Consider the following 12,855-nt stretch of genomic DNA (forward strand, 5'->3'; position numbering starts at 1 on the left):
CAGAGAGAATATTTCCATTCATAGGGGAAGCTAAAACTATGGGGCATGGTCTTAGAATAAGGGGTCGCCCATTTAAAACTGAGACGAGGAGGAATTTCTTCTCTGAGGGTTGTAAATCTTTGGAATTCTCTGTCCCAGAGAGCTGTGGAGGCTGGGTCATTGAATATATTTAAGATGGAGATAGACAGGTTTTTGAGCCATAATGGAGTAAAGGGTTATGGGGATCGGGCAGGGAAGTGGAGCTGAGTCTATGATCAGATCAGCCATGATCTTATTAAATGGCAGAGCAGGCTCGAGGGGGCAAATGGCCGACTCCTGCTCCTATTTCTTGTGTTCTTCCTGTGTTAACAGAATCTCAGACTTATGGGAACATAAATATAAGATAGTCATTAATAAATCTAGGAGGGAATTGAGGAGCAATTTCTTTACCCAGAGAGTGATGAGAATGTGGAACTCGCTACCACAAGGAGCGGTTGAGGTGAATAGCAGAGATGTGTTTAAGGGGAAGCCACATGAGGAGAAAGGAATTGGAGGATATGTTGTTCGGGTTAATTGAGGTAGGGTGGGTGTGGAGCATAAACACCGGCATGGACCAGTTGGGCTGAATGGTGTGTTTCTGTCTGTACATTCTATGTAACACCATGAATGCCACCAGCTGCAAGCAGCATTCGTAACAAGATAGATGGCACAAATTGAAATAAATGGCTATGATCGGATGGCCATTACAGAGACATGGTTGCAAGGTGACCAAGGCTGGGAACTGAATATTCAGGGGTATTTGCATTCTCATAAGGATAGGCAGAAAGTAAAAGGAGGTGGGGTAGCTCTGTTAATAAAGGATGGGATCAGTGCAGTAGTGAGAAATGATATTGGCGCAGAAGATCACGATGTAGAATCAGTTTGGGTGGAGATAAGAAATAATAAGGGGAAGAATTCACTGGTGAGAGTTGTCTACAGGCTCCCTAACAGTAGCTACACTGTAGGACAGAGTATAAATCAAGAAATAATGGAGGCTTGCAAGAAGGTTACGGCAATAATCATGGGTGATTTAAATCTTCATATTGATTGGACAAGTCAAATTGGCAAAGATAGCCTTGAGGAAGAGTTCATAGAGTGTATGCGGGATGGATTCTTAGAACAATACGTTGTGGAACCAACCAGAGAGCAGACTATTTTAGATCTGGTAATGTGTAATGTGACTGGAGTAATTAATGATCTCATAGTAAAGAATCCACTTGGGAAGAGTGATCATAGCATGGTAGAATTTCAAATTCAGTTTGAGGGTGAGAAAACTAGGTCTCAAACTAGTGTCCTGAACTTAAATAAAGGCAATTACAAAGGTATGAAAGCAGAGTTGGCTAAAGTGGACTGGGAAGATAAATTAAAGGGTAAGACGGTAGATAACCAGTGACAAACATTTAAGGAGATATTTCATAACTCTCAGCAAAGATATATTCCAGTGAGAAAGAAAGACTCAAAGAGAAGCATGAACCATCCGTGGCTAACTAAGGAAGTAAAGGATGGTATCAAATTGAAAACAACGGCATACAATGTTGCAAAGAATAGTGGAAAGCCAGAGGGTTGGGAAATGTTTAGAAACCGGCAAAGGACAACTAAAAAAAGGATAGAGAGTGAAGATAGTTTATGAGAGTAAACTAGCAAGAAATATAATAAACAGTAAGAGGTTGTACAGGTATATAAAAAGGAAGATAGTAGCAAAATAAACATTGGTCCCTTAGAGGATGAGACTGGGGAATTAATAATGGGAAACAGGGAAATGGCAGAGACCAGTAACAAATATTTTGCATTGGTCTTCACAGTAGCAGACACTAAAAGTATCCCAATAATTGATTATCAAGAGGCTATTGTGTGTCGGGGGGTGGGGGGCGGGGGTTGGAACTTAAAACAATCTCTTTCACTAGAGAAAATGTACTAGGCAAACTAATGGGACTAGAGATGGGTAATTTGGGCTGGATAGCTTTTTGTTGGCCAGCACAGACACGATGGGCCGAAGTGGCCTCCTTCCGTGCTGTAAACCTCAATGATTCTATGAAGTTCCCTGGACCTGATGGCCTGCATCCTAGGGTCTTAAAAGAAGTGGCTGCAGAGATATTGGATGCATTGGTTGTAATCTACCAAAATCCCCTGGATTCTGGAGAGGTCCCAGCGGATTGGGAAACCGCAAATGTAAAGCCCCTATTTAAGAAAGGAGTGCGACAGAAAGCAGGAAACTATAGACCAGTTAGCTTAACATCTGTCATTGGGAAAATGCTGGAGTCCATTATTAAGGAAGTAATATCAGGACATTTAGAAAAGCATAATACTGTCAAGCAGAGCCATCATGGTTTTATGGCAAGGAAATCATGTTTGACAAATTTGTTGGAGTTCTTTGAGGATGTAATGAGCATGGTGGATAAAGGGGAACCAGTAGATGTGGTGTATTTGGATTTCCAGAAGGCATTCGATAAGGTGCCACATAAAAGGTTACTGAACAAGAGAAGAGCTCGTAGGGTTGGGGATAATAGATTAGCATGGATAGAGGATTGGCTAACTAACAGAAAACAGTGAGTCGGGATCAATGTGTCATTTTCACATTGGCTACTGGGGTGCTACAGGGATCAGTGCTGGGGCTCAACTATTTACAATCTTTCTCAATCACTTGGATGAAGGGACCGAGTGTAATGTAACCAAATTTGCTGATGATTCAAAGATAAGTGGGAAAGCAAGTTGAGAGGACACAAAGATTCTGCAAAGGGATATAGACAGGCTAAGTGAGTGGGCAAAAAATTAGCAGATGGAGTATAATGTGGGAAAATGTGAGGTTATCCACTTTGCTAGAAAAAAAAATAAAATGATTATTTAAATGAGGAGAGATTACAAAATGCTGCAGTACAGAATGATCTGGGGGTCCTTGTCCATGAAACTCAAACAGTTAACATGCAGGTACAGCAAGTAATCAGGAAAGCAACTGGAATGTTGGCCTTTATTGCAAGGGGGATGGAGTATAAAAATAAGTAAGTCCTGCTACAATTGTACAGTTGGTAAGACCTGGAGTACTGCGTACAGTATTGGTCTCCTTATTTAAGGAGGGATATACTTGCATTGGAGGCAGTTCAGAGAAGGTTCACGAGGTTGATGCCTGAGATGAGGGGGTTGTCATATGAAGAAAGGTTGAGCAGGTTGGGCCTATACTCATTGGAGTTTGGAAGAATGAGGTGTGATCTTATTGAAACGTGTAAGATTCTGAGGGGACTTGACAGGGTAGATACAGAGGGGATGTTTCCACTCATGGAAGATCTAGAGTTAGGGAGCATAGTCTCAGAATAAGGGGCTGCCCATTTAAAATGGAAATGAGGAAGAATTTCTTATCTCAGAGGGTTGTAAATCTTTCGAATCCTTCACCCCAAAGAGCTCTGAAGACTGGATCATTGAATATATTTAAGGTGGAGATAGACAGATCTTTGAAAGATAAGGGAGTCGAGGGTTGTGGGGAGAGGGCAGGGAAGTGGAGTTGAGGCCAAATCAGATCAGCCATGATCTTATTGAAAAGTGGAGCAAGCCCGAGGGGCCAGATGGCCTACTCCTGCTCCTATTATGTTCTTCTGAACAGTCAAATCAAGGGAATCATCACCACAACAGTCTTAAAGATTAACCAGCAGTACAAGAATTTATAAAACATTCCACCACGGCAGCTGGGGAATTTAAATTCAGTTAATTAAATAAAGCGAGTGTCAGTAATGGTGGCCATGAAACAAGCGGATTGTCGTAAAAACCCATCTGGTTCACTAATGTCCTTTAAGGAAGTAAATCTGCCGCCCTTACTCGGTCTGGCCTATACGTGACTCCAGACCCACTGCAATGTGGTTGATTCTTAACTGCCCTCTGAAATGGCCGAGCAAGACACTGAATTATTCCAAACTTCTGCAAAAACACCACACGGACTGCAGTGTTTCTAGAAGGTGGCTCACCACCACCTTCTCAAGGGCAATTAAGGGGAAGCAATAAATGGTGGCCTTGCCTGCGACACCCGTATCCCACATCGCTCCAACTGTCTGCTGGGCCCTGCACTACAGGACAGTGTGAACTCGCTGGTGTCTCAGCAGCTGGGATGATTGAGGGAATCCCTTCCCGCACACTGAGCAGATAAATGGCCTCTCCCCAGTGTGAATTCTCTGGTGTGTCAGCAGGTTGGATGAATCGCTGAAACCCTTCCCACACACTGAGCAGGTAAACGGCCTTTCCCCAGTGTGAACAAACTGGTGTCTCTTCAGATCCCCGGACCTTTTAAAGCTCTTCCCACAGTCAGAACATTTAAACGGCCTTTCATCTGTGTGAACTCGCTGGTGTGTCAGCAGGTTGGATGAATCACAGAAATCCTTCCCACACTCGGAGCAGGTGAATGGCCTCTCCCCAGTGTGAGCACGCTGGTGTTTCTTCAGATCCCCAGAGCTTTTAAAGCTCTTCCCACAGTCAGAACATTTAAACAGTCTCTCATCTGTGTGAACAAGTTGGTGTGTCAGCAGGTTGGAGGACAGAGTGAATGCCTTCCCACAAACTGAGCAGGTGAACGGCCTCTCCCCAGTGTGAGCTCTCTGGTGTTTCTTCAGATCCCCGGACATTATAAAGCTCTTGCCACAGTCAGAACATTTACACGGTCTCTCTCCAGTGTGAACTCGCTGGTGTTTCAGCAGGTTGGATGACAGAGTGAATCCCTTCCCGCACAGGGAGCAGGTGAACAGTCTCTCTCCAGTGTGCAGGTGCTGGTGTGCCTTCAGCTCCCCAGAACTTTTAAAGCTCTTCCCACAGTCAGAACATTTAAATGGTCTCTCATCAGTGTGAACATTCTGGTGTTGCTTCAGATTGTGGGGGCTTTTAAAGCTCTTCCCACAGTCAGAACACTGAAATGGTTTCTCGTCAGTGTGAGCTCGCTGGTGTGTCTGCAGGTGGGATGGATAAACAAATACCTTCCCACACACTGAGCAGATGAACGGATTGTCCCCGGTGTGACTGCGCCGATGAACTTCCGACACAGACGGGGAACTGAATCCCTTCCCGCCATCCCCACCTTGACCCGGTTTCTCCCTGGTGTGATGGTGCACGTGTCTCACCAGGTCAGGCGATCGGCTGAATCCGGGTCCACACACGGAACACGTGTGCAGTTTGTCCGCGCTGCGATCACTGCTCTCCCCTGCCATGTGCAAAGGCCGATGATATTCAGGTCCTGATGACTTGAGCGACTGATCCTGATGTGATGTTTGGTCTGAGCTTCCAGTCTGTAAATGCTCCACTTCTAAAATCCTGTAAAGCGAGTTTATAAAAGGGGTAAGAGGGAGAATTTTGCCTCCTGTCCCCCTTTCCCAGCCCAGGGGCAGTGAAGCTGATTTTCAGGCCCAGCTGCTGCACAGATTGGTTGAAAGGACCAACAGTAATGGTGGCTGCAATAGAATGAGGAGAGGAAATATAAACTAACGGGTAAAATCCTAAAGGGGCTGCATAAACAATGAGACCTGCGGGTATATGTGCACAAATCGCTGAAGGTGGCAGGGCAGGTTGAGAAAGCAGTTAAAAAAGCTTACGGGATCCTGGGCTTCATGAATAGAGGTGTCGAGTACAAAAGTGTGGCTATTATGATGAACCTGTATGAAACACTGGTTCGGCCTCAACTGGAGTATTGTGCCCAATTCTAGGCACCACACTTTGAGAGGGATATATGGCCTTAAGAGAGGGTGCAGAAAAGATTTATGAGAATGATTCCAGGGATGAGGGACTTCAGTTATGTGGATTGACTGGAGAAGCTGGAGTTGTTCTCCTTGAAGCAGAGATGGTTAAGAGAAGATTTGATCGAGCTGTTCCAAATCCTGAGCGGTCTGGACAACTTCATTGAATGTTTTGAGGAGGTAACAAGGAGGGTCGATGAGGGCAGTGCGTTTGATGTAGTGTATATGGATTCTAGCAAGGTTTTTGATAAGCTCCCACATGGCAGATGGGTCACGAAAGTAAAAGCCCATGGGATCCAGAGCAAAGTGGCAAGTTGGATCCAAAATTGGCTCAGAGGCAGGAAGCAAAGGGAAATGGTTGATGCATGTTTTTGTGACTGGAAGGATGTTTCCAGTGGGGTTCCGCAGGGCTCAGTACTGGTTCCCTTGCTTTTTGTGGTATACATCAATGATCTAGGCTTGAATATAGGGGGTATGATTAAGAAGTTTTTAGATGATACTAAAATTGGTTGATAATGAAGAAGAAAGCTGCGGACTGCAGGAAGATATCAATCAACTGGTCTGGTGGGCAAATCAGTGGCAAATGGAATTAAATCTGGAGAAGTGTGAGGTAATGGGGAGGGTGAACAAGGCAAGGGAATACACATTAAATGGTAGGACACTAAGAAGTGTACAGGAACAAAGGGACCTTGAAGTGCATGTCCACAGATCCCTGAAGGTAGAAGGCCAGGTAGATAAGGTGGTTAAGAAGGCATACAGAATGCTTGCCTTTATTCATCATCATAAGAAGTCCCTCGGAATCGAGGAAGACTTGCTTCCACTATTAAGGTGAGTCCTTAGGTTGCTGAACAGTCCAATACGAGAACCACAGTCCCTGTCACAGGTGGGACAGATCGTCATTGAGAGAAGTGGATGGGACAGATTTGCCGCACGCTCTTTCCGCTGCCCACGCTTGATTTCTGCATGCTCTCGGCTTTGAGACTCGAGATGGCTCAGAGACATGGACCATATACAGTAGACATCTCAAGTCGCTGGAGAAATACCATCAACGACGTCTCTGCAAGATCCTACAAATTTCCTGGGAGGACAGACGCACCAACATTAGCGTCCTCGACCAGGCCAACATCCCCAGCATTGAAGCACTGATCACACTTGATCAGCTCTGCTGGGCAGGCCACATTGTTCGCATGCCAGACACGAGACTCCCAAAGCAAGCGCTCTACTCGGAACTCCTTCACGGCAAATGAGCCAAAGGTGGGCAGAGGAAACATTACAAGGACACCCTCAAAGCCTCCCTGATAAAGTGCAACATCCCCACTGACACCTGGAAGTCCCTGGCCCAAGACCACTCTAAGTGGAGGAAGTGCATTCGGGAGGGCACTGAGCACCTCGAGTCTCATCGCCGAGAGCATGCAAAAATTGCCTTTATTAGCTGAGGCACACAAGACATGAGTAGTGGGGTTATGCTTAAACTGTATAAAACACTGGTTAGGCCACAGCTGGAGTACTGCGTGCAGTTCTGGTTACCGCATTACAGGAAGGACGTGATTGCACTGGAGAGGGTACAGAGGAGATTTACGAGGATGTTGCCGTGAGTGGAGAATCTTAGCTATGAGGACACATTGGATAGGCTGGGTTTCTTTTCCTTGAAACAGAGGAGCCTGAGGGGAGACCTCATTGAGGGGTATAAAATTATGAGGGGCCTAGATATAGTGGATAGAAAGGGCCTATATTCCTCAGCAGAGGGGTCAACAACCAGTAGGCATAAATTTAAAGTAATTAGTAGACGGTTTAGAGGGGATTTGAGGGGAAATGTCTTCACACAGTGGGTGGGGGGTGGGTGGGGAGGCTGCAACTCCCTGCCTGAATTGGTGGTAGAGGCGGAAACCCTCATCACATTTAAAGGGTATGTGGATGTGCACTTGAAGTGCCGTAACCTACGGACCTCGAGCTGGAAAGTGGGATTAGGCTGGATATGGCCTCCTGTCGTGCTGTAAACTTCTATGATTCTCTGGACAGAGCAGATAGAAACTGTTCCCAGTGGCAGAAGGGCCGAGAACCAGAGGACACAGATTTCAGGTGATTGGAAAAAGAAACAAAAGTGACATAAGAAAAACGTTTTTATGCAGCGAGTGGTTAGGATCTGGAATGCACGGCCTGAAAGCGTAGTGGAGGGAGACTCAATTGCGGCTTTCAAGGGGAGTTGGATGAGTATGTGAAGGAGAAACAAAGTGCAGGGCTCCGGGGACAGGGCGGTGCAGTGGGAGGAGCTGAGGAGCTGTTGCAGGGAGCCGGCGGGCTCGATGGGCCACGTGACCTCCCTCTGTGATGTCACCAGTCAGTGATGTCACCATTCTGACAGTCCCCGCGCGAAGTTGTGGCTGACACCGCGCATGCTCAGTCCACATCCCGCCTGAGAGCCCGGATCACCAGTGGAAATTTTTTTATATAAATAGCGGATAAAAGCGCAAATAGGAAGATAAATAAAAAATAAAATACAAACCGGAGCTTCCTTGCGCCCCCCGGCACCGAGCGCAGTGTCCGAGCGGCAGCAGCACGGGGTCTCCTGCAGGGAGCTGGACTGAGCCACGTGATCAACGCCACGACCGTGACTGACGTGAGCTCCGACCAATAGAGAGAGAGTGGGCGGGGCTTTGCAGGCTGAGGTGGCGGCAGGTCCTCAACCAATCGAGGAGCCCGAGGGGCGGGACTCCTACCCTGGGAGCGTTTGATGGGACAGTGCAGAGGGAGTTTACTCTGTATCTAACCCGTGCTGTACCTGCCCTGGGATGTTTGACGGGACAGTGTAGAGGGAGCTTTACTCTGTGTCTAACCCCATGCTGTACCGGACCGGAGAGTGTTTGGTGCTGACACTTGTTACTCCCATCGATGAACACATCTTATAATCGAAAGATGATATAAGATAAACCCATCAGCTTCTCCCCTGGACACAGATCCTGAAGGACAGTGAGTGTGCGATCATTTGAAGCACCACCACCGCCCACCCCCCACCTCCCACGCCCCTCACATCTCTTATCCTTTTTTGTTGTAATGAAAAAAGACCCAGTTTCTCGCTCCTCATAACTAAATCGCCTTGGTCCTAGTATCATCTCAGTGCATCGCTTCTGCACTCCCTCCATGGCCTTGACATCTGTCCTAGAGTAAAATGCCCCAATATTCTAAATGCAATCTCTCATATATTCAACCAGCATAGCAACCCATGTATAATCTGACCTAAGTTGTACACTGTGAGAACAATGACCACTAGGTGGTGAACTTGTGGGAGACACTCCTAACCTGGACCTTCAGGTATAAAAGGGGAAGCTTCACTCACTTCCATCACTTGAGTGCTAAGGAATAAAGGACAGGTCACAGACTGACCTTCTCTCAAGCATGGGCCTCGCATGCATTTATACTGTATAGTAAGGACATATCAATGGCGACGAGGATGGGATTTAAACCACGCGAGCATGGCCACTAGCAGAACAGACGAGAGGTACTGTGTGAAGTAATGGTTGGGACAGAGATTCAACATTGTTAAAGCAGCACACAGTTCTCCAGGCAGACAAGGGCAATTGGGCATGCCCCAACATGTAATGTTTGCTAGTGCTGTTGGGGAGGAGTTAAACTAATATGGCAGGGAGATGGGAACCAATGCAGGGAGACAGAGGGAAATAAAATGGAGACAAAAGCAAAAGACAGAAAGGAGATGAGTAAAAGTAGAGTGCAGAGAAACCCAAGACAAAGAACAAAAAGGGCCACTGTACAGCAAAATTCAAAAGGGTCAAAGTGTAATAAAAAGGCAAGCATAAAATCTCGGTGCTTCAATGCAAGGAGTATTCGAAACACAGGAGAGGGCTCTGAGCTAGTTAGAGTGGGTGAGAGCTCAGACGAACAGCACACCAAGAAAGAATGCAAAAGGCAGGAGGCAACAGAGCAGAGTAGCACTAGGGTAAGTGTAAACCACAAGGTGATAGGAAGGGACAATATGTATGAATATAAAGGGGCTGCAGGAGGGGTCAAAACTAAAAATCACGGTTTCAAAACTTGTATTAAAACACTCTACCTAAACGCACGCAGCATTCGAAATAAAGTAAATGAGTTGACGGCACAAATCATTACAAATGGGTATGATTTGGTGGCCATTACAGAAACGTGGTTGCAGGTGGCCAAGACTGGGAATTAAACATACAGGGGTATCTGACAATTTGGAAAGATAGACAAGAAGGGAAAGAAGGTGGGGTAGCTCTGTTAATAAAGGATGATATCAGGGCAGTTGTGAGAGAAGATATTGGGTCTAATGAACAAAATGTTGAATCATTGTGGGTGGAGATTAGAGATAGTAAGGGAAAAAAGTCACTGGTGGGCGTAGTTTATAGGCCCCCAAATAATAACTTCACGGTGGGGCAGGCAATAATGAAGGGCTTAATGGAGGCATGTGAAAAAGGAAGGCATTAATCATGGGTGATTTTAACCTACATATTGATTGGTCAAATCAAATCACACGGGGTAACCTTGAGGAGGAATTCATAGAATGCATACGGGATTGTTTATTAGAACAGTATGTTACAGAACCTACAAGGGAGCAAGCTATCTTAGATCTGGTCCTGTGTAATGAGACAGGAATAATAAACGGTCTCCGAGTAAAAGATCCTCTCGGAATGAGTGATCACAGTATGGTTGAATTTGTAATACAGATTCAGGGTGAGGAAGTAGTGTCTCAAACGAGTGTACTATGCTTAAACAAAGCGGACTACAGTGGGATGAGGACAGAGTTGGCTAAAGTAGACTGGAAACACAGACTAAACAGTGGCACAATTGAGGAACAGTGGAAGATTTTTAAGGAGCTCTTTCATAGTGCTCAACAAAAATATATTCCAGTGAAAAAAAAGGGCGGTAAGAGAAGGATCAACTACCATGGATAACCAAGGAAATAAAGGAGAGTATCAAATTAAAAACCAATGCGTATAAGGTGGCCAAGGTTAGTGGGAAACTAGAAGATTGGGAAAATTTTAAACGACAGCAAAGAATGACTAAGAAAGCAATAAAGAAAGGAAAGATAGATTACGAAAGTAAAATTGCGCAAAACATAATAACAGATAGTAAAAGCTTTTACCGATATATAAAACGGAAAAGAGTGACTAAAGTAAATGTTGGTCCCATAGAAGATGAGAAGGGGGATTTAATAATGGGAAATGTGGAAATGGCTGAGACCTTAAACAATTATTTTGCTTCGGTCTTCACAGTGGAAGACACAAAAACCATGCCAAAAATTGCTGGTCACAGGAATGTGGGAAGGGAGAACCTTGAGATAATCACTATCACTAGGGGGGTCGTGCTGGACAGGCTCATGGGACTCAAGGTAGACAAGTTCCCTGGTCCTGATGAAATGCATCCCAGGGTATTAAAAGAGATGGCGGAAGTTATAGCAGATGCATTCATTATAATCTACCAAAATTTCTGGACTCTGAGCATGTACCAGCCGATTGGAAAGCAGCTAATGTAACACCACTGTTTAAAAAAGGGGGCAGACAAAAGGCAGGTAACTATAGGCCAGTTAGTTTAACAGCTGTAGTGGGAAAATGCTTGAAACTATCATTAAGGAAGAAATAGCGGGACATCTAGATAGGAATAGTGCAATCAATCAGACGCAACATGGATTCATGAAGGGGAAATCATGTTTAACTAATTTACTGGAATTCTTTGAGGATATAACGAGCATGGTGGATAGAGGTGTACAGATGGATGTGGTGTATTTAGATTTCCAAAAGGCATTCGATAAGGTGCCACCCAAAAGGTTACTGCAGAAGATAAAGGTACGCGGAGTCAGAGGAAATGTATTAGCATGGATCGAGAATTGACTGGCTAACAGAAAGCAGAGAGTCGGGATAAATGGGTCCTTTTCGGGTTGGAAATTGGTGGTTAGTGGTGTGCCACAGGGATCGATGCTGGGACCACAACTGTTTACAATATACATAGATGACGTGGAGGAGGGGACAGAGTGTAGTGTAACAAAATTTGCAGATGACCCAAAGATTAGTGGGAAAGCGGGTTGTGTAGAGGACACAGAGAGATTGAAAAGAGATTTAGATAGGTTAAGCGAATGGGCTAAGGTTTGGCAGATGGAATACAATGTCGGAAAGTGTGAGGTCATCCACCTTGGAGAAAAAAACAGTAAAAGGGAATATTATTTGAATGGGGAGAAATTACAACATGCTGCGGTGCAGAGGGACCTGGGGGTCCTTGTGCATGAATCCCAAAAAGTTAGTTTGCAGATGCAGCAGGTAATCAGGCAGGCGAATGGAATTTTGGCCTTCATTGCGAGAGGGATGGAGTGCAAAAGCAGGGAGGTCCTGCTGCAACTGTACAGGGTAATGGTGAGGAAGCACCTGGAGTACTGCATGCAGTTTTGGTCACCTTACTTCAGGAAGGATATACTAGCTTTGGAGGGGGTACAGAGACGATTCACTGGGCTGATTCTGGAGGTGAGGGGGTTACCTTATGATGATAGATTGAGTAGACTGGGGGATATCGCTGGAAGCTGAAGTTCAGCGAGTTCATGTGGAGCACGTATACAGTTCATACACCAGGACGCCACCGATAATGATGAAAGTGCTCCTCAATGGCATCCCAGTATCGATGGAGCTAGACACGGGGGCCAGCCAGTCGCTGATGGGTATCAAACAGTTTGAAGAGTTGTGGGTGTCCAAAGACAGGAGGCCAAAATTATTGCCGATTGATGCGCAGCTACAGACATACACAAAGGAGATCATTCCGGTGCTAGACAGCACCACGGTAGTCATGACCCACAAAGATTCAGAGAACATTGCCACTCTGGGTTGTCGTGGGGGATGGTCCCGCACTACTGGGGAGGAGTTGGCTTGCTGTCATAAACTGAAAATGGGGCGATGTCAATGCAATTTCGTCTGTGGAGTGAGTATCATGCTCACAGATCCTGGACAAATTTGACTCATTATTTCAACCCGGCATTGGCACTTTCATGGGGGCCAAAGTAGTGATTCACATAAACCCGGATGCCAGGCCAGTACACCACAATGCCAGAGCAGTGCCATACGTGATGCGGGAAAAGATAGAAGGTGAATTGGACCACCTGCTGAGGGAAGGCATCATCTCGCCA

General features: G+C 45.7%; 2 protein-coding genes across 2 annotated transcripts in view; one reads left to right on the forward strand and one right to left on the reverse strand.

Annotated features, from left to right (window-relative positions):
- The window catches only part of LOC139273755 (zinc finger protein 530-like), an 84,977-nt gene that overhangs the window by 38,534 nt on the left and 33,588 nt on the right, over window positions 1–12,855 (forward strand). The gene's annotated exons all lie outside the window — the stretch shown is intronic.
- On the reverse strand, window positions 4,068–8,312 carry LOC139272892 (zinc finger protein 235-like). The gene is made up of 2 exons (XM_070888996.1): window positions 8,221–8,312; window positions 4,068–5,298 (listed from the first exon to the last, which is right to left on the reverse strand). The coding sequence occupies exon 2, from the start codon at window positions 5,193–5,195 to the stop codon at window positions 4,068–4,070; it is 1,128 nt and encodes a 375-aa protein (XP_070745097.1). The 5' UTR covers window positions 5,196–5,298; window positions 8,221–8,312.

This window comes from Pristiophorus japonicus, chromosome 9, assembly GCF_044704955.1.
Source record: "Pristiophorus japonicus isolate sPriJap1 chromosome 9, sPriJap1.hap1, whole genome shotgun sequence".
In the NCBI taxonomy this organism is placed as follows: domain Eukaryota; kingdom Metazoa; phylum Chordata; class Chondrichthyes; family Pristiophoridae; genus Pristiophorus; species Pristiophorus japonicus.

Coding starts and splice junctions, on each gene's coding strand:
- LOC139272892 (XM_070888996.1), bottom strand. CDS start 5,195: ATGGCAGGGGAGAGCAGTGATCGCAGCGCGGACAAACTGCACACGTGT.